The sequence below is a fragment of the Danio rerio genome, chromosome 19, assembly GCF_052040795.2.
Source record: "Danio rerio strain M-AB ecotype USA chromosome 19, GRCz13ab, whole genome shotgun sequence".
Taxonomy (NCBI): Eukaryota; Metazoa; Chordata; class Actinopteri; order Cypriniformes; family Danionidae; genus Danio; species Danio rerio.
In genome coordinates this window covers 33,913,439-33,935,559 of record NC_141039.2, presented here as the reverse complement: position 1 = coordinate 33,935,559, position 22,121 = coordinate 33,913,439, and the positions used below count along the sequence as shown (strand labels likewise).

General features: G+C 35.2%; 2 protein-coding genes across 3 annotated transcripts in view; both read right to left on the bottom strand.

Annotated features, from left to right (window-relative positions):
- The window catches only part of LOC147832600 (uncharacterized), a 57,553-nt gene extending 56,114 nt beyond the window's left edge, over positions 1-1,439 (bottom strand). The window contains exon 1 of the mRNA XM_087295870.1: positions 1,298-1,439. The gene's annotated coding sequence lies outside the window, so the exon portion shown is untranslated. The remainder of the gene's footprint in view (positions 1-1,297) is intronic.
- A 625-nt stretch (positions 1,440-2,064) lies between these two features.
- On the bottom strand, positions 2,065-20,098 carry stmn2b (stathmin 2b). Of its 2 annotated transcripts, none has more exons than XR_015515611.1 (5): positions 19,852-20,098; positions 13,420-13,515; positions 9,648-9,823; positions 6,328-7,481; positions 2,065-3,421 (listed from the first exon to the last, which is right to left on the bottom strand). XR_015515611.1 is itself a non-coding variant. In NM_001024222.2 (5 exons), the coding sequence occupies exons 1-5, from the start codon at positions 19,868-19,870 to the stop codon at positions 3,110-3,112; spliced, it is 543 nt and encodes a 180-aa protein (NP_001019393.1). In that variant the 5' UTR covers positions 19,871-20,098; the 3' UTR covers positions 2,065-3,109. The 2 variants fall into 2 exon arrangements, 1 of the variants encoding a protein (NP_001019393.1); NM_001024222.2 differs by having other exon boundaries at positions 2,065-3,169; positions 7,290-7,481.
- Between the last annotated feature and the right edge of the window lie 2,023 nt (positions 20,099-22,121).

Here is a 22,121-nt window from a genome sequence, read left to right as displayed (position 1 = left end):
GAAAATGAATGAATGTATGAATACAGACAAAAGAGTATATCATTTTTTAGACTACTCATGTCAATATAAATTAATAAAATACATTAAGTTGTTGGAGCAGAGATCAAGATCCCTTCATGCAATTCAAAAGCATAAATGGATGGTATAGGCAACTGATAATTGACTACAACAAAAAAAGAACAGATATTATTACTATTACAGTTACTTATTGCACTTAGATATACATAGACAGGTGATACTGTATCCCAAAATGCAGCATCGTTTGGACCAGTAACATTTCTTTTTTTTCAAAGTTTTCACCAAGAATTGGCTGACAAATAATTGTGTCAACGACAATAGCGAGAGCAGGGGTGCCTAAACTTTTTCGTATGAAGGGCCAAAAACCAAATTTCATGGAGAGGTGTGGGCTGAATGTAAATATATCAAACTAATGCAGCATATTATTTTAAATGCCAAATTATTATAATAAAAACATAAACAATCACATTTATAACAGCGGAATCAATGTTAAATACACTGGTCAAGCAAAATCTGCAATTGCCTTCATTTGCTCACTGATGTCTCTGCATTGTCTTCTACCCGTCAGGTGACAGTATGTACTTTTAGGAAAAAATCTGAATAATTTAAAACATTTTAAAACATTTCATTTCAGTTAGGTTTTAATAGCAATGAAATGAACAAACAAACAAAATGTTACATTAATTTAGAAATGACAGTCTCTTAACCATCCCCATCATTCTCTTTCTCTTCTCAGATGGGATGATGGGCCAAATAAAAGGCCATGACATACCATGAGCCAACTTTGGCCCACAGGCCCTAGTTTGGGCATCTCTGAATTAGAGTCAAGCTTACCTATATTGTATATATTTGCAAATAGAGGTAAAGTTTTATTTAATGTACTATAATAAATGTGGTGCACAACTATAATATTACCGTACTAACATAGCCAAAATAAATTATTGTATCAACATCTGGCATCTTAGGTATATTTATGTTTGAATATTTGAGTACTCTTTGTTCCTACAAATACACATTTTCTTTTACATAATTCAATTTTTTTTTAATGATAGATAGATAGATAGATAGATAGATAGATAGATAGATAGATAGATAGATAGATAGATAGATAGATAGATAGATAGATAGATAGATAGATGTTTTTTAGATTTAGATTGCTAACATGTACCTAGCAGCATGATGAAGCACAATGTTTAGAGAACATGTAACTAGCATGATTAAGCATTTAGCAAGCTTTTATCATTCTTAGATTAATTCAACCTATAAACTTTAACTTTACCTCAGTCGTTACTTCATCCCCTCTCACTTGGCTCACGTTAGCTTGAACAAATGGAATTTAGTCATGGGCTCGTTATAAAAGCGGTTATAGGATTTTAAGATGAGTGCAGCAGCTCTCAACTGGTCGTCATATCAGTGAAGACGATATAGTCGCGACGAACATTTCGTTTTTTTTATCCATTAGTGGAAGCTCAAGTTGAAAATGAGAGACAGTTGAATTACAAAGTGTTGTACAAATACACGTAGGCCCTAAATATTGTTTTTTTTCATGTGGGATTATCATGCATAAATAATAGGCTACTACTGCAAATCCAGGAGCGACACAGACTGACAGACACTGTCGCCTCAGAAGGTTAGTTCGAGTCCCGGCTGGGTCAGTTAGCATTGTGTGGAGTTTGTATGTTCTCCCTGTGTTTGCGTGGTGTGTGTTAATTGGCCATAGTGTATGAGTGTGAATGAGTGTTTATGGCTGTTTCCCAGTACTGAGTTCCAGCTGAAAGGCCATCCGCTTTGTAAAACATATGCTGAATAAGTTGGCGGTTCATTCTGCTGTGGCGACCCCTGATGATATAGGGCCTAAGCTGAGGAAAATAAATAAAAGATTCGTATTTTCTTGTCATCTCATTATTATTTTTATAAGTCTTTATTGCCATCTGTTGGTAAACAAAGGTATTGCGCTTTAAGTTCATAAGTTATTCATAATAAAAATGTTTTGTGTGTGTGTGTTAATACAAGTTGTATGAAATAAAGCAGAACCAAACACAGATATTCTCATTCCAAGAATCCCAAGCCTTTATTCACCACAGCTTGCTCCCAAAGTTACATGTGTGAAGGGAAGAAAACACACAGCTGGAGGAGGAGAAAGATGAGGGTGGGCTGGTTTGGTGACTTACACAAGAGCAATGGCACATTATAACACCGTCCACCCGCACTGTTCTCGAAACACACACACACACACACACACACACTTACACATCAATTTTAACACCCTCCAAAAATTCTTTGAAGAATCAGAACAATACCCAATTCTCAAGAACTCAGTTTCTGTTACGCTGTCAGTACAAATACAACCCAGACTGGTCAAACACGGGTCAAGAGACATCATATGACTTAACCATGGCTAATTTCACAACTCCTCTTGAGCAACATGGAAATCATGCTGACTAAACTCATTTATATGAGTGTGTGTGTGTGTGTCTTTGTGTCATTACTATATGCCACTGTATGGATGTATGAAGACTTTGTAAGAGACTGTTTGTAAATATTGTTTGCAACCTGTACGGTACTGTACTGTGGTGTCTTTTATTCTTTCCAAACAGACATCAGAGAACGTTGGGTTTCAAGAAGACGTTGCAAATGTCAGCTATCCAGCAAACTCACAAACACCAAAGCCTGGTACGAGAGAAACTGTAGCAGATTTGATCGAGAAAAAGAGAAGAAGAAGAAGAAGAAGAAACAAGTACATCCACTAAAAGAGAAAGATACAGAGAGAAACTTATAAAAAATGGCACACCGCAATACTTTTCATCGTCTCATATAAAACAAACAGGAAGTATTTACAAAAAAACCACACCCACTTTGACTGGTTTGGAATTGATCAAAAACATTGTGTTCCTTTTGTCTTATGGACTATAATGGGGAGGATGCGGTTGGTAAGGGGGGCGGGTCGATTCCCTTGGCCTGGGCGGGACGGGGCAGAAGGGGGGTTGGATTTGGGGTGTCAGAGGCTCTTTTCTACATGGGATAGCGGTGGCGGGGTGAGAAGGGTGGGGTCGCAGGTATTGGGACGGGGGTGGGGGATGTAGAGATGTGCTCATGCTGTCAGTTCTTCCCTCAGCTCTTTGTTTCTGCGCACCAGCTGAGCGTGCTTCTCCTGAAAACACACAGAGAAATGATACAGGGAATGTGTTAACAGTTTAGAGCAGTTTTAATGCAGTTAGGAGGGGTTTTATTTGGTCTAGAAGGGATACAGCTGTAGATTTGCACATCAATAAAGCATGAATTTTGTTAGGCTGTACAACAATACCTACTATTTTTACATTACAGTGTGGGTTGGGGTAGGTGTTGATAAAATGCAATTTAAAGGGTAATTTAATTAACAATATGAATAAAACTTCTTAATCGCCTCACAGCAAGAAGGTCACTGGTTCAAGCCCCGGCTGGGTCAATTGGCATTTCTGCGTGGAGTTTGCATATTCTCCTTGTGTTCACCAGGGATGGGCAGTATTTATGATAGAAGTATTTCAAATACAAATAAGTATTTTGTCATTTGTATTTGACAGGGTTTATGAAAATGGTTTATTATTTTGTATCAAAACACTTTAGTGTCTTGTATTTTGGTATTTTAAAATACTGTAAAACACTTTGTAAGACGTCTACATGATGACATTATAAAAATGTGGCCTCTGATTGATGCTTTTTCAGTTATTTGCCTAGGCTTGAGATCAGAGCAGAAAACTGATCAAGAAGTTGATCAATGCTTGGAGTATATGGATGGAAATTATGCAACACACATAAAGAAAATAACAGACAAATGGCAACAAAATTCACAATAATTGAAAACAGTATACTGCACAATGCCTAGACCAGTAATATGTAATGGCAGTACAGTGTACAATTTGGCATCAACATCTTGATCAGCAATGAGAGTAAAACTGAAAAAATTGTGTTCGCCCTGTCAAATTCTTTAGGACCCCACCAGTAGATCTCGGAGAATCAGGTTTTCCTGTGAAGCCTTGGGTAAAAAATCTGGGTGTTATCTTTGATGATGGCTTGAGATTTGATAAACAGGTTATCTCAGTGGTCAATTCCTGCTTTTTCAGCTTTGACTTTTTAAAAAAATCAAACCTATTTTATCTAGAAAACATTTTGAAAAAATAATTAATGCTTTCGTTACTTCTAGATTGGACTACTGTAATTCGCTATACTTTGGGATCAGTCAGACAACTCGATCCCACCTACAGTGAGTTCAAAATGCTGCTTGAAAGGCTTTTAAACGGTAGCAGAAAATATGACCACATCACTTCAGTTTTGGCGCTCTTTGCACTGGTTGCCTAATCACTTTTGTGTCACTTTTAAAATTCTTCTCTTGGTTTTTAAATCACTAAATGGCCTGGCTCCTTCCTTACCTGTCAGACCTGTTGACTGAACATCAGCCTGGTCGGTCTCTTCGGTCATCTAACTAGAGACTATTATACATCCCAGAGTCGAGGCTGAAATGCAGAGGTGACCTGGCTTTCGCAGTAGCTGGTCCTACCTTGTGGAATGCTCTGGCCCTCTGTATTAGGTCCATATCAACTCTGTCTGTTTTTAAATCTGGATTGAAAACTTAGCTTTTTGATTTTTCAGTTTACTAGTGAGAATTGTTTGTTTTTAGCTATAATTTTATACTTGTTCTTTGTGATTTGTATTGTTTGGCACATTGGTCAACCTTTGGTTGTATATAATAGTGCTATATAAATAAAATTGACATTGACATCTTTGCTTAAGAAATAAGACAGGATAAAATATTAGTCCTTGAGAACAGGATGTGGAACCTTCAGCATATAATTATTCTCAATGCTGCAGGTGGAAATTCAAAGCATGTTTAGAAATGTAAAAGAGCTAAAGGTTGTATACTGGGGTTCACTAAGGGGTTAAACTGAGACTCTTCCAGTTAAAGAAGAACTTAATAAATATTGGGAAAGCGAGTTTACTGTACAAATAATAGTAGTTTTAGATAGATTGCTGATTGATTAAGAAAATTGTGTTGAATAGTAAAAATTGCCAGTGCAATTGTAGGTAAAGCACAAAGACAAATAAAGAAAATGTATCTAATGAGAATTAAACAGAGATCACGTCATTATTGAAGATTGTTCCCATCACTTAAATATAAAGTTTCAGCTCTTGCCATCAAAAAGACGTTACAGGCAACCTCAAGTAAAGTGTATCAAATGTCCTTTGTGCCGACTGCCATTACAATTTTAAATATTGGGTTTTAAGTATAAATAGGGTTTAATTGAGTGTATAATATTCTTGATGTGATGATATTGAATGTATTTGTGTTGCCTGTTTTCTGTGATATGTGTAATGTAAAGCTAAAGATAAATTCACTTGTAGACAACAAAGAAAGATGAAAAATAAAAATAAAAATGTAATTCAATGGTTAATTTAATAAATAATATTAATAATTCTCCTTAAGTTCAGACCGCAACTGCATTCCTTCTACTTTTTTTTAAACATTTATTTTATAACAGAATGATACATTGCTACATATCATTTATAATAATAATCATTAGATTTTTTACAATGGTGCCAATGAAGAATTAAAAAAAGATAAACATGAGGGACAAATCAAACAAAAATTAAAGAGATATTAATAAGTCATCTGATCTGAGGATAGATATATAATAGAGAGAATTTGAGAGTGAGGAGGGCAAAATAGTATGATAATAGCAATTTAGAGATTTGATAGACTTAATCTGGACTTGTAACACTGCATGCCTTCTAGTATCAACAGTTTTATTTTAGTTTAGCGCCCTCTTGTGGGAGCGCTAAATTTAATTTGTATATTCCGGAGAAAATATTACTTTTTAGTTTATTTTTGACAGATAACGACTATCATACACTTTTACCATGATTCACAGAGGATGCCACTAAAATGTCGTTTAGTGTGATAAGAGTTTATATACAAAATAAAAAGACCAAGAACAAGAATCATTTGATCATATTTTAAAGGCTATAGAATCACAGTCCAGCCCCAATTGTTCATTCATTTTCTTTTTGGCTTAGTCCCTTTATTAATCTGGAGTGAACCGCCAACTTATCCAGCAAATGTTTTATGCAGTGGATGCCCTTCCAGTTGCAACCCAGTACTGGAAAACATCAATACACACTTATTCGCGCATGTCTTTGGACTTGTGGGGGAAAACAAAGCACCCGGAGGAAACCCATGCAAATACGGGGAGAGCATGCAAACTCCACACAGAAATGCCAACTGACTCAGCTGGGGCTCGAACCAGTGACCTTTTTGCTGTGAGGCGATTGTGCTACCCACTGCACCACCGTGCTGTCCCCAGCCCCAATTAAATATACTTTAATTTATACTTTGTAGCTCGCAAACGACTGTTTTACTCTGTAGAATGTCGAATTTTACACCACAATATAATATGACAAGCTCACAATTGATACGAGACATTGTTTTAAAAATGATCCCATGAATTTACTACATTCAATTCAAGTCTCTAGACTCAAAAATATAAAAACTAGTTTTTGCTAGTTGCTAGTAATTGCACTACGGACATTTTAGCTTACCCAATTCACCTATTCCACATGTTTTTAGACTTGTAGGGGGAATCTGGAGCACCCAGAGGAAACCCACGCCAACATGGGGAGAACAAGCAAACTTCACACAGAAATGCCAGCCGTGACTCAAACCAGTGACCCTCTTGCTGTGAGGTGACAGTGCTAACCACTGAGCCGCCGTCTCGCCTTGTTTTAACTTATATCCTGTAAAAAAAAGCTATTTCCTATTTACAGTTATAGAATGACAATCCTCAAGAAAGTACATGTTGGATGCATAAACAGTTAGTGTGACAACTTCCATACCTTTTTAATACTTGTGTGTTTATATTTAAATGACTAAACATAAATATAAACAATAATAAAATCTAATTTTAAGACATTAAATTGTTTGTGGTTAGTAATTATATTTAATTAAAGCGCATATTTGTTTATAGCGCTTGTCTTTGGACTGTGGGGAAAACGGATCACCCGGAGGAAACCCACATAAGATATCTAAATTTGTAATTTTACCAAATAATTATATTTCATTAGTCAATGCTACAGAAAAGCCACAGTTTCCACAAGATGAAGATGAAAGCAACATATTTTTTATGAACACTTGTTTTAAATTGTATAAATATTTCACAGTGTAACTTTTTTACTGTATATTTGACATATTTGATGACAAACTAACAGAAAAATTAGTAATTGGTTTATTTTTGAGTCCTGACCTTCTCATGCAGTCGGTCCATCATGGCTGCAAGGTGTGCGTCACGGTTCTCCTTGATCTGCTCCATCTTCAGGATCAGTTTTTCCTCTGCCATCCGGCTGAAGTTACTGTTCTCCTCCATGGCTTTCAGCAGGACGTCCCGCTCATGCTCACGCTTCTCAGCCAGAGCCTTCAGGACTTGAGCCTCCTGGGACTAGAGAGGAGGAGTAGAGTAAGCAAAAAAGAAAGACTAACAAATAAAAAAAAATCTGTAAAATTCTATGTAATATATTGCTTTAAGTTTTATAAGACAGATATGGACAATCAATCATTCAGAACTTTGGGATCAATTTTAAATGTTAAAAAGGCTTATTCTGCTCACCAAGGCATTTATTTGTTCAAAAACACAGTAAAATCTTTACAGTTGTGAAATATTCTTTCCATTTAAAATATATTTTATTTACTTTAGTTTCAAATGTAATTCATTCCTAAATTTTTAGCTTTATTATTATTACTTAAGCATTCAGTATCACATGATCCTTTCTTATAGACCATTTAAATGTAGTCATGTCATTGGCCCATGAACATTTCCTGCTTATTATAAAACTATTTCAAAACTGTAACAAGAGGCAATCCAATCATAACATAATGTTGAAACAGCTGTCATAACATTATTTATCAATATGTGGACCTTTTTGGATTCTCGAAAGCTACAGAAATTAAAAATGTAAAACAGGAAATACGTTCGGACCATTGTTTTTGTTTACATTCCTCAAAATGGTCTATATAATATAATTATCATGGTCACCAACAATCCAGCCTGTGCAGATCCCTAATGGACTGCATATCCGTCGGTATGTGGACTACAAGTTCCAGTCATGCACCTGTTGCTCATTTGGTGTATTACACGCACTTCTCAGAATTTTTAAACTCTCCGATTCGATGTCGACCAAATAATGTCCAATCCTAACCATACATTCATGGAAACTTGTCTATTCAGCTTTCAGGTTATGTATATGTCTAAATTTCAAAAAGACACACACGTATGACTGGTTTTGTGGTCACAAAACACTATACTTTTGTGGTGTTATGGCAGTCACTACGTAAGCAATTTCCTGCGGGATCAATAAAGTTTTCTAAACCTAAACAATCAGTGGTGTAAAGAGTACTGAACAATTATACTTAAGTATAAGTATCATCACTTGCCTAAAAATGTAGTAGTAAAAGTATTTGTTGTAAATATTACTCAAAATATAAGTAAAAAGTAGACCATTCATAAGTACTCAAGAGTAGTATTACACTATAAAAAAAAGCTGATGCATTTACATGTAAATTGTGGATGTGTGTAAATGTAACATTCTGTAGTGCATTTAGTGATTACCCAGCAGGCACATAACTTCATTAGATGTTAATATTAGGTTAGATTTAGGTTGTGATGTCAGGTAACCAAAATTCAATGTCTAGCCAGCTTCTAAGGGCAACGTTATTTTGATGTCCAATAACTACGTCAAGTGACGTTGATTTTTGGTTGATTCAAGGTTGTGTTAGAAAGGGAACAAAATTCAACATTGATTAACATCTTAAACCAACGTCATATTGATGTCAAATACTGACATTTATTCATCAGGTATGGCAACCAAACTCCAACATGACGTCATAATGGTAACGTTCACACAACGTCAAGCTGTAACATCATTAGACATTGATATTTGGTTGATTCCAGGTTGGACAATGAAAAGTCTGACGTTGGGTTTTGATGTCTTTGATGACATTGGGGCACAATGTTATTCTGGCGTCATGTAGACATCTTGTGTCTATTGGGTGTTTTAAGTCCATTTCGGTCATTATACAGAAAACATCTGTCATTTTCTTATCAGTGACATGCATCTAAACAGTCTCAGGGTCAATGAGTGTAAAGAATTTCTGTAGTTTTCTGCAATTATATCCCCCATGTCTTGAGGTAGTTCATTATGATGCGATTTACCTTCTATATAAAATTTGAATGGACAGAAGTCACATGACTGATTTTTCTAATCTCCATATACAAAAAAAAAAGTAGTGACTGCAGGTTGAAGGAAAGTGGTGGATTAAAAGTACTGATACAGCACTAAGAATGTACTCAAGTGAAAGTAAAAGTACACATTCTTAAAACAACTTAGTTAATTACAATTCATGAGAAAAAATACCCAATTACAGTAGTATGCATCATGTGACACTGAAAGCTGTGGTGAATTTAGTTTGAATCACATAATTTTCATGTTTTTATTGTATTTTTGATCAAATTAATGCAGCCTCGACGAGACATCATAAAAACAGTTATAATATCCTGAGCCCAAACTTTTGACCAGTCGTGTATAATTGAGATGAACGGGTCACTCACTCTCCTCCTGTCCTCAGCTGCCTCCAGCTTCTTCTGGATGTCCTCCAGTGACATGTCCCTCTTCTTCGGAGGTGAAGTGATGCTGTAGCCTCCTTCAGTTGTTGGAGAAGGAGGCTTCAAGATAACCTCAAAGGCCTGGCCTGAAGCCCGCTTATTAATGGCCTTAACCTCCATGTCTGTGCATGCAAAACACAATGATATAGATGTCATTTCTACATGCATACTCTAAGGTCTGATTAATTCAGATTACGCAAAACATTTGGAGAAACTTACTGCCTCGACACTCACTGTAAGTAAATCAACAAATCTTTAAGTTAGTAGAAACTAACTGTTTCTACTTACTACTAATTGTTATCCATTAGTTTCACCTTAATATAATCAAAATTTGAGTTCGTGTAACTTGTTTCTATTAGGTTTGAATGAAATTTAAGTAAATTTAAGTCAGATCCGTTATTGGTTTTGTTAGTTTTAGTACTAACTTTAGAATTTTGAGAACCCATTTATATTTAAATTTCATTTTTACTTTCAGTTTTAGCTTCAGTTCTTATAGTCTACGGAGTCAAATAAAGCAAAGTTTAATGTTTGCACAACCTTCATGAATTAGTTTTATGCAAACCTCTTAATTATAAAAATGAAATCTTTGACCAGATCCTAAACCCAAAGCCATACAAATGCAAATAAAACAATTATATAGAATTCAGACAAACTTCTTCATATTAAATATAATACATAAAGAGTTCACGTAACTTGTTTCTATTAAGTTTGGGTGAGAATTGACTGAAATAAACTCATTGATTTTACTGTAAAATTTATCTACACCCAAGTATTTATAGCTTCACACTCTTAAATTAGTTTTTGTTTCAAAACTATTTTTAAATGTTCTATACACTTTAGTTTAAGTTTAGTTAGAGTTTCATTAATGGTTTTGTTAGCTTTATATTAGTTCATTTTTAACAACACATTTCTATTTAGTTTTTACACATTTAGTTTTAATTTTAGTTATTATAGTTTATAAAGTTGACCAAAGCAAAGTTTAGTGTTTGCACATCCTACATGAAGTCTTATTGTGCAAACTTATTGTGCATCTTGAACCCAAAACCGTACGAATGCAAACAAAATGGATAAAAAATAAATAAATTATGAACAATTCAGACAAACTTCGTCATATCAAATATAACATACAGTCTATAACATGCCATTTTTGGTTAGTAGAACTTTAGTTTATTAAGTTTCATGTTTGTGATCCACTTATACTCAGTCAGTTTAGGATTGGTCTCTATTAAAGAGTTAAATTAGTTTGTCTCTATTAAAGAGAGAAATTTGAGTGAAAGTAACTCACTTTTACTGTTTGCTTTTACAGAGCAGCCAATATTATTAAACACCTAGGTAACTGTAGTTTTGCATTATTAAATAAGGTTTTTATTTAAATACTATTTTAAATTTGCTGTACATTTTAGTTTAGTTTTAGATAAATTCATCAATGTTTTTTTTAGATTATTTTTTCAGAACACATTTCTTTAGTTTAGTTTCTTTAGTATATATTTACACTGTAAAACTCAAAACCAAAAAGTTAAGGAAACAATCTATTTGAGGAAACTAACCATTTACGTTCAAAAACTATTCCTAATGAGTACTGTTTACTTAATGCATTTGAGTAAATGAAGAAGTTTGAGCACAGTAAAACCCAATAAATGAGGAGAACTCAAACTAACTGAGTACTGTAAACCCCAATAAGTTAGGGCAACTCAAACTGTTTGAGGAAACCGAATCATCAAGCCATTTGAGTTAAAAAAACTAATCTATACGAGTACTGTGAACTTTGTTGAAGTTGAAGTAATGATGTATTTAATTAACTCCTTAGCTTCAATGCTGAGTTCAAAACTCTGTTCAAATGAGTAGAATGAACTTTCAGTAAATCCTGAGCTAACTACACTCATTTCATTTCATAAAGTTGACTGTTGGGTTTTACAGTGTAGTTTTAGTTGTAGTTATTCTAATTTATGGAGTCGACCTAAGCAAAGTTTATTGTTTGTACATCCTACATGAACTTTATTTAAGTTCTAAGCATTTTTGCCTTTATTTGACAGAACAGTAAGCTGACAGGAAGTGAAGTGAGAGAGAAAGCAGGGGGTAGGAATCGGAAAAGGTCCACAAGGTGGGATTCGAACTCAAGACGCCCGGAGCACTGCCACACCATATGTCGGTGCACTAATCACTGGGCTAACACATCAACTAGATGAACTCTTTTTGTGCAAACTCTCTTAGTAATAATAATTAAAAATGTTGAACCAAATCCTGAACCCAAAACTGTCAGGATTCTGCCACTTTGGTCTTGTCAATTCTTGTTTTGATGGCAGAATCCAGACACTAGTCCTGTCTGTCTTATTTGTTGTGCTCTGCTCGAGAAGTCTCGGTTCGTCTGCTTCGTGCTCGCTTGCTCTCGTGTTTGGGTTTGTTTTGTCTGCAGCGTGCTGTTTCATTCTCAGCATCTCAGTCTAGTTAGTTTTGGTTCCGGATTGAGCTAAGATGAAACATACACGTTGTATGTGTGAGCGCACGTTGAGGTGTTTTAATTTATTGTGTGCTCGTGTCTTGGATCTGTTTATGTTGGGGTTGTCTAAGCACATGGCACAGTGTTTACATTGTGGCCGCATGCTTTAGTGTCCTCATGTGAACACGCCGATAATGACTTTTCTATTTGGCTCCATGTTCTATTCTTGTTTTGAGTGAGCACATGGCTTGTGTTGTTTGCGTGTCATGTGCTCTCCCATCTATTGTCAAGTCCCACCCTCAATTGTTAAACCATTATTAGTTTATTAGGTTCACCTGTTTGTTTATTTGTTTGTTTGTTATTATATTTCCTCTATATTCTCCTCTTGGTTGTCCTGTGCTAGTTCGTCGTCAATACACCCTGTGTTCCTGCTCTAGTCCTGTCTTGCCAGCCCAGCCAAGTTTGTTTGCTTATTTGTCTTCTAGTTATGTCTTTTCCTTCTCAGAGGGTTGGGGTTTGTTGTCCTTTTTTTAATTTCAATTATTATTAAACCATCTATTTTTGCATTTGAGTTCTTGTTCCCTCATTCTTCCTGAGAGATGTTGACAAAAACCTTACAAATGCAAATAAACTGAATAAAAGTAAAAATTATGAACAATTCAGACAAACTTCGTCATATTAAATATAATATACAGTCTATAACACGCCTATTTTTAATTTGTTTAAGTATGATTTTTATTTTTTTTGTATTTATCTGTAAAAGCGCCATCTACACAAACCATCTACCTTACATTTGATTTCAGAATGAGTGTTTAAAAAATAATTACAATTTATAATTATATTTAGAACTTTTGCTAAATGTTATTTTATTTTAGTTAGTTTTTCAGTAAATGTTTAATTTACTTGTAGTTTTTCTTTATTGTGATTTTCCCATTTTATTTCAGTGAACTAAAATGTTCATGACCAATAGTTTTACTCTTAATTTTTGTTTACTAAAATATCCTCGATCTACACACTGGCAGAATTTGAGCTTCCATATCCATGCAATAAAAAAGCCTCTCACTCATGAAACGAGCTTGTAAAACTTTGTTAAACAGTCATCCGGAACATTTATTGACCTACATTAGCTGTTAAGACAATAAATGTGAAGTATTACTCGTATACGGGCCAATAAAAAGATTATGAAGATCAGACAGAATGAGAAACTATAAAGCGCAGCACATTAATGGGAATTCCTTCTCCACTGTGTCTCATTACTGGTATTACATTTTCATTTCCTACCTTCAAACTCGCCCATGATGTTCTTGCGTGCCTCTGGGTAGAGACAGGAGCAGATGAGGGAGACGAGGGAAAGCTCCTTCATCTTCTCTTTGTATGCTGCGGGGAAACACATCAAACAAAAGTATTGACCCAGATTCTCTCGTGCTTCTTTAGGAATGATTATTCAAAACTGCAACGCTAATTTTGCAGAAAATAACAGAGATCATCTACGTTTTAAGCCAGAGGGTACTATTATATAAAATATATAGAATAAATAGTAAGACAATTATGCAGATCAATACATACATATTATGTACATATATGCAGTAAATTGTAATGCTTATTGCAGATAAATGCTTATTGCTTGAATCTGATTGGCAGATATCAGCAGAGCAAAGCAACAAGCAGAGGGCAGTCTACAGTTTGACAAATATTGCAGCTGTTGGACAACATAATGTACTTATGAATCTTTTTAGTCGAGAATGCAGTTGTTTAGATTGCAAGAATGCAGTTTATTTGTAAGGATAATACCTATTTTGAAATATTTATCATTTCTGAATGACACCGTGTTGTTGTCCAGTTGTCTTTGTCCAGCCACAGGATGGCAACAGAGACCGCATAATAAGCCCTTAGAAGAGGAAAAACTCAGCGTAATTTAAAAACTACAGCTGATCAAATCATTATGAAACAGGTAAGTGACTTTCTAAGTCGATCTTTCTCTTTTGTATGTTGTAGTGCTGTATTTATACCATAGTAATTGTAGTGTGTTGAGTGTGAGATGGGACTCTACTTAAAGTCTTAAAACCGGAGATGGCCATCTTTTTCTAATGCATCTCCTGTTTTTGCTACTGCAGACTAGTTCAGTAAACAGAAAGAAAAAAGAAATGCCCGCATGCGTTCAGTTTTTCCTTATCGCAAACACAACAGTAATCTGGTAGTGTATGTGCTGCTTTGGCTTTTTCAGGGTTACTTATTGTGATCTCTCGATTGCAACAGAGAAATACTGAGAGACATCTCTATAGACTGATGACGTTTCATACCGTTTAGCCTTATAATCTTAAATTGTGGGAAAAATCACCTGTTTTGTCAACATTTTAGACATTACGCTGGAGAATTATTCAAACACTAGCTCTAGTGTTGTTGGTAAAGTAGCAACGGTTCCTGCTGCTCTGATGTCAGCTGCAGATATGAATGAATGACGGAAGAAAGTAGTTTCTCTTATTTAGAATTTCATTTTTATATACACTATTATGTAGTCGATTAAGCAGTGAGATGTGGCTCTATATTGTCACTGGTGGGATACTAAGGACCTCAGCCTGCAGCCCACCAGTGCCAATATACAGCCACATCGCAATGCTACTTGTATGATATAGGGTTTGTGTACATATTGGGTTTGTCTATATTTTGTAACCCAACAATTTGTTGTTATTAACAGATTATTCATTAAATGTTGTTAAACTTTATACCTTTTCTGGATTCTATTTAAAATATATTAACAAAACAAATAAATTAAAGAAATCTATACTTAACACACACACACACATACACACATACACACACACACACACACACACACACACACACACACACACACACATATATATATATATATATATATATATATATATATATATATATATATATATATATATATATATATATATACACACACATATATATATATATATATATATATATATATATATATATATATACACACACATATATATATATATATATATATATATATATATATATATATATATATACATATATATATATATATATATATATATATATATATATATATATACACATATATATATATATATACATATATATATATATATATATATATATATATATATATATATATATATATATATATATACATACACACACACACACACACACACACACACATACATATTATATATACATACATACATACATACATACATATTATATACACACACATATATATATATATATATATATATATATATATATATATATATATATATATATATATATATATATATATATATATATATATATATATATATATGAGATAGAGAGAGATGGACATGGACCCTGGTTTGTTTTGATTGACAGCCTGAATCTCTGAGAGCAAAAAACTGTTGACATCCCCCATAAAGCAACCCTTTTTTTTTCATATGTGCTTTCGAAGGACAAACCAGCAGCCGTGTCCTCACATGCTCTGCTTTCCAACAAGACAATGTTCACCACAAGATCCACCCTTCCCCCACCACCCAACCAGCAGTCCTACATTATTTATTGGAATCCATTTTTACTCAGACTATTGAGAGGTGTGTGTGCGGGAGTGAGTCGACAAAACCAGAAAGACACATGGTGAGATGCATTTCCACAGTTCAGACCGCAATCATTCCTCATCCATGACTTCACAATCACTTTTCTTTTCCGGCATTTAATGCTTAAGTGCAAACAAGCCTGAATCATAACATCAAAGGGGGCAGATGATACATGAAGCACAATAATGCATCTGATTTTCCTTGAACACACACACACATGACAGCGTTTATCAAGGCTGGTGCATGTGAGTTATAAATCAATATCTTGACAGCAGAGCCATGTCGGTGTTATCAAACTGTGAACGCCTGGGTATCTCCAGCAAGATATCGCGTTTTCTAGCAGCAGCCTACTTTCCGCCCAGAGGAGCCTGAAAAATCTGATCAACTCCCTCTCACTCCCCGACGAGCTTATTAATCCCTCACAAATGGATGGAGAAAACCGTCGGGATGGGAGAAAAGAGGGGAGGAAATCACTGTATTCACTCCCGCTATAGGATTAAAAGCCCTCCGGCTGGCTGCTTTTGGTGTAGTGGGTTTTAATTAGTAATTACTGGAGCAAACCATTTCTTCCGGTAAATTGCGGAGGTGGCAATGGACCTCAGTGGGCATTTCTCTTCTCCCGTCTAGTCAGAGTGAGATAAGGACGATAGACAGCTCGGTGAAGCAAGTAATTCAGGTCAGCCGGCTGGTGAGCAGGTGAAAAGGATCTCACACAGACCACTGAATCTGTACGTGTTCAATTCTGTGATCTGATATAGAGATTCTGCCGGAAAACATCACAGGGTTTGTCATTTAAAAAAAAGAAAGAAGCAGCCACACCCTTGGCTTGAGCTGTGGCTATTGTGGCCACTGGTCAAAAAAAATAAAAAAAATCACAAATATTATTGATGGAATGGGACAATAATGTGTAGCAAACCTTGTCTTACTGTAAATAGTAAGAAATAATTCACTGTATTGTAACCTGGCTGACTGTAATATATCATTATTTCACTATTTTCTAAACACACAAACACAATGTATATATGCATTTATTACATTAAGTATTAGAATAAACTGATTCTGAAATATACTTCCATTAAAAATTATTAAACGAAATTAAAATTATTTCCCAGAGATGGGTTGCGGCTGGAAGGGCATCCGCTGCGTAAAAACTTGCTGGATAAGTTGGCGGTTCACTCCGCTGTGGCGACCCCAGATTAATAAAGGGACTAAGCTGACAAGAAAATGAATGAATGAATGAAATTAAAATTAAGATATAAAGTAATAATATAAAACTCCACAAATATTAAAAGTAAATGCCGCTGTATGTGTTACATAACATTAAATAACTATCTTGATTCAGCATCTTTACTAACTTTTCTTTTATTAGTCAATATTTATTTCATATTTGGTTAGGTATGTATATTCATTCATTCATTTTTTTTCGGCTTAGTCTCTTTATTAATCCGGGGTCGCCACAGCGAAATGAACCGCCAACTGACCCAGCAGAGGTTCGAACCAGCAACCGTCTTGCTGTGAGGCGACAGCACTACCTACTCCGCCACTGCATCGCCCTACTAGGTATGCATATTTTTATATAAATGCAGCAGTCTATAAATGTTAGAAAATGAACTGAAAGGCACAAAAAACACAACAACTAACATGTAGCATTCACCTAACTATATAACAATAAGCAAATAAGCATAATAACAATAACAAATAACAATAAGCATAATTAGCAAAGAATTAAGCTAAAAGTAGGAATAAATACAGTTAAAAGTAAAAACAACCAAGAAACAGGTTAGCATAATCAGAAACAATGAAAATGGTACTGTAATGTACATACTGTAATGTACAACGTTTTGAAACAAGGTGTGACCTTAACCCCACCCCTAAACAATCCCATCATCTGGGTGTGGCCAAACTGTACTTCAATGTAAAAATGAAATGAATTCATCCAAATTAACTGAATAAAAAAAGTTGGGAATTGCCATTATATAGTGTTAAAAGAAAATAATTTGATATGATAAATATAATTTACACATACTAACATACACATTTCTTACATATGAATACTATTTACATCAAGTAAATAATTCTAATTCTAATTTTTTTTTTACATATCACACTTTTATGCATAGTTCACCGAGCTAAATAAAGAAATTAAAGAAGAATTTTAATTTGCATTCAGGTTCTGTTGCCCAGTAGACAAGCGAAAAGTCCTTTGTGTGGTTTGCTTGATAATGCATCAGCATGACCACCCTGGTAATCAATAACGGCCCCTCCTACCTCTCTCTTTCTCACACACACACACATATATATATATATATATATTTGCTCTGTCCACTGCAGATGGCCAAATGCCCCCTCTAACCAAGGTCTGACTTTTCACCACATCTTTTCAAGCTAAAACCACTTCATTCTAATCACTGAAACTGACTCAGGTTCATATGAAACTGAAAAGTTATGCCAATGTATGCATGTGGAATGAAATATGTTTGACATTAAAACCCTTAACATAATTTATCTTCAAAAGCAATGGCCCCACCCTGGTGCTGAGCACCACTGCTGAATATATATATTTAAACTTCCTGTTAGTTCATTGATTAATGGGGCTTGATTGGATTAGTCATTCTGCCTTTGCATATCCAGTAATTTTAGATGCTAAACACTTGTGGGGATAATGTGAGAAGCTATTATATACATACAAGTTATGATACACAATTTTGACAGGTGAAAACGAGTTTGTGGAGAGTTATTCAATCATTAATACAAATCCCTAATCACAGAGACAACTGATTATTTGTCGATTAAGACTTCATTTTTTTCTTTATTTAATTTAGAGGCTGGCAAATGCACGAAGGTCTATCTGCGGATTCTTTTAAGCCCTATTAATATTCCAAGAGTATTGATTGTATTGACTGTCATGTTCTTTCTCATTATCGGAAGTATTCCCACTGGTGTTTGTCAGGATATTCCTTGTGTGTTCTGAATATCCTTGAGACACGGCCCCATGTAATTGCATTTCACAGCAGGCTTAAGTGCACGCAACTGGTATTACACTACGAAGCAGATGTCTTTCCAAGTTGTCATTGAACATTTCAAGCAACATGACAGCTCAAATAGAGGCATTCAGCCACAGTCCACGAGTGCCCTGCCCTGAAGCGTCTCGCCTTAATGTGATACAGCCGACACGCACCTTGTCTATGGTATGCCCCAGTTTGGCTGCCTACAACATAATCCAGAATGATAACAGCACTGAGACATGCTTACCGGCGAGACGACTTCAGCCCTGACACACTTCCATTTAAACATCAATCATCTGATGCTGCAGTCTCGGACATGGTGTGTATGAAAGGATGCCCAATTACATCTTACAAATTTGTGTGATGGGTGGGGATGAGTTGATTTTTTTATTTTGATGATGACACATTGTCAGATTGTATCTTCTATGAATACATGAAGGTGGGAGAACATAAAAAGGGTAAATGCTTTGATAAAGTCACCAGCTCATCAGAAAACGCAAATTCAATCAATTGTGTCAATAATTAAGGAATTTTGTAAGGATTGAAGCAATTTCAGAAAGGCTGATTTATGAACGACCATGTCGTATTTAATTCCGGCTTTGTTTTGAAATAAATAAACCAGCCACACCTAGCTTATTTTCTAAAAATGAATAAAACATATCACTACTTTCACTCTGAACTGCTCTAAGCCAGAAATTGACAGGCTTTAATAGATTTTCTGAAGGCTGAAACACAGAGCAGGATCTTGGGTGGGGTCCTTCTGCATTATGCTGGAGATGCTGGAGCCGGCAGGTGCACTGTCACCATAAGAAAATCAATTTATGGCTTTTAAAACATTTGAAGTACATTTCATAAGTGAGATTATTTTAAAAACACCTTTTAACAATCATGAAGTCCCCCTTTTCTATGCAAAAGTGAGTAGGCAGCTTGGGCGCACAGCCATATTTGAAAATAAAACAGCATGGGGTGTATGGAGACATCAGATTTATAATAACCCAAATCCTTTTTTACATATATCTAACGCGTTTTCTCCAGCATCATAATGGTGAATCTCTCAGCATCATGCATCAAAGAGACACGAACCGGCGAACAAGATGAAGGAAGGTTTGTCTTACCGATCGCAGTTTTGGCCATGGCTGGAGTTGTGTCGGTGACTGGTGCGTCTCAGCTTTATTCGGTGGCGAGGAACCGGTTGGTTCTGATAAGGCACTGAGTCAGCAGATCGACGCTCTGAGGGAAAGAGTGCGGCTTCAGGGATGAGGAGCGGGCGTGGGTTCAGTCAGATTGGCTGCTGTTGTCCCTTTACGCGCAGCGCCGAGTGAAAGGCTGTCTCGCGCCCGGTCTAATGTACAGGAGCTTGTCAGCGGTGTCGAGCGTACAAGGTGACTAATTGTGTCTCCCCCCCTTTTTTCCAGCAGTGGTGCAGCCCGTTCCTGCACAGCTCCCATTGATTTATATTCATTTTATAAGATGGACCACATCAAAGACGGTGATAGCATTTACTTGCATGGCCTTTTACAGTATGATTTTGGATAGATGGATTTTTTCTTACATTACTATTTACAGAAAGCAACGTCTCCCTCATAGCTGAATTCATAATCACATATTAGTGCCTATTATGCTCTATCAAAATAATATATGATATTTTAAAATTCATTTGACATAAATTGTACATTTGGAGAGAGAGTAGCATTTGGTAGAGAGAGAGTAGCAGTGGCACCACCACCAACGCAGCACAGGGACACAAAAGTGCCCCTCCCAGCATCATCAAGGGCCCCTTGAGTATGTCTGTCTTGTGCATCCTGCCTTGTTGTGCATCTAATGTATTGAAAATATTTAATTAATGTCATTTAGGATTATATTATTATTGTTGTCGTTGTTATTTTATAACTGTATATTAATTACATATTATTTTGTAACTGATAAATTTGTGAATGATTATTATTATAATTAAAAGGAAAAAAAGAAAAAATAAATTGATTTAATTAAGTAGTAATATATTTGAATATCTTACGATTTATACGTTAATTATTTATATATTGAACATAATATATTTGAATCTTTGAATAGAATTGCTTTTTAAGTATGTTAATTGAAATACAAAACAGTCAGAAAATACAAATAATGTTTCACAAGGCTCAAATCACCTCAAACTAAAAATGATAGTGAGTTCACTAAACTCAAATCTTCTCCACAGTCACCAGATTTGAGTTCAATAGATCACCTTTGGGATGTGCTGGAATGGGAAATCACAACCAACAAATCTGCACCCACTGTGTGATGCTCTCATGTTCCAACATCTTGCAATTAAATGCCACAAATAATTAAGGAAGTTCTAAAAGTTGAAAGGTATCTAACGTTGTACAAACAACAAAGTAGAAATAGAAAATTGTAAAATACTGTATATAATATATATAATACATGCATCCATGTACTTACATCCCACACCCATATATGCACACATTCAGTTCAGCTCCCTCTAGTCATGGCTAGCTTTGCAAGCATCAATTATGAAAGAAGCAAAGTCTGCATGATAAATAATACAATTTCTGGTGTCTGAAGAAGGCGTGTTAGCAATTGCACAGTAGTGAATGATGGATATGCCTTGAGCTTAACAAAAAGCAAAAACCATGCATGCATGCACTATATAAAATCAGTAAATAAAATAATCTGTCATGACATATCAGAAGAAAACCTCTAATGTTTTTATGTTTAAAAAATTATACATTATTATTATCAATTCATGGCTTAAAATACTTGAGATGTCAGTTCTGGGTCACGCCTAAAAGATTCGAACTGAATGATCATATTGAACCACAAGGCGGCGCTAGAGTTTTAATTACAGAAACAAGCGCATGGCTTCATTCACAAGTTGTCAAGGGAAGAAATATTTTAGATAAGACAAAACAATACATATGTTCAGAAGACAAATAGATTTATATGTGCAGGACTAATCTGTGTTCACGTTGAATGATGATTATGCTGAATTACTTAAACATTAAAAGGACAAAGGCAATGAACCAGATATCTGAAGTCATTTATTAATCAACATGGTTGCCCTAATGAATTTAAAATGAGTTTTAGTTATGCTTGACTGCATAGTTTTCAGATTTAACCACTGGGGAGTTTAGTTTCAAGAGCAGTGAGAGTAATCTTGCGAATGTGAGAAATAGTTTCATTAAAGTTTGTGGTTTCTCATTAACTAAACAAGAATCGGGGGCTCTGTTATGTTTCCAGCATGCAGGCAACGGGCACTGAATTCACAAGGCAAATAAGGCAACAGCTTTGAATAAATAAATCTTTTGCCAAACCAGCTGCTAGTTCTGAAAAAGTTCAGACTAAACTTTACACTTGACAGCACCTCATTTCTACTTGAGCTGAATAT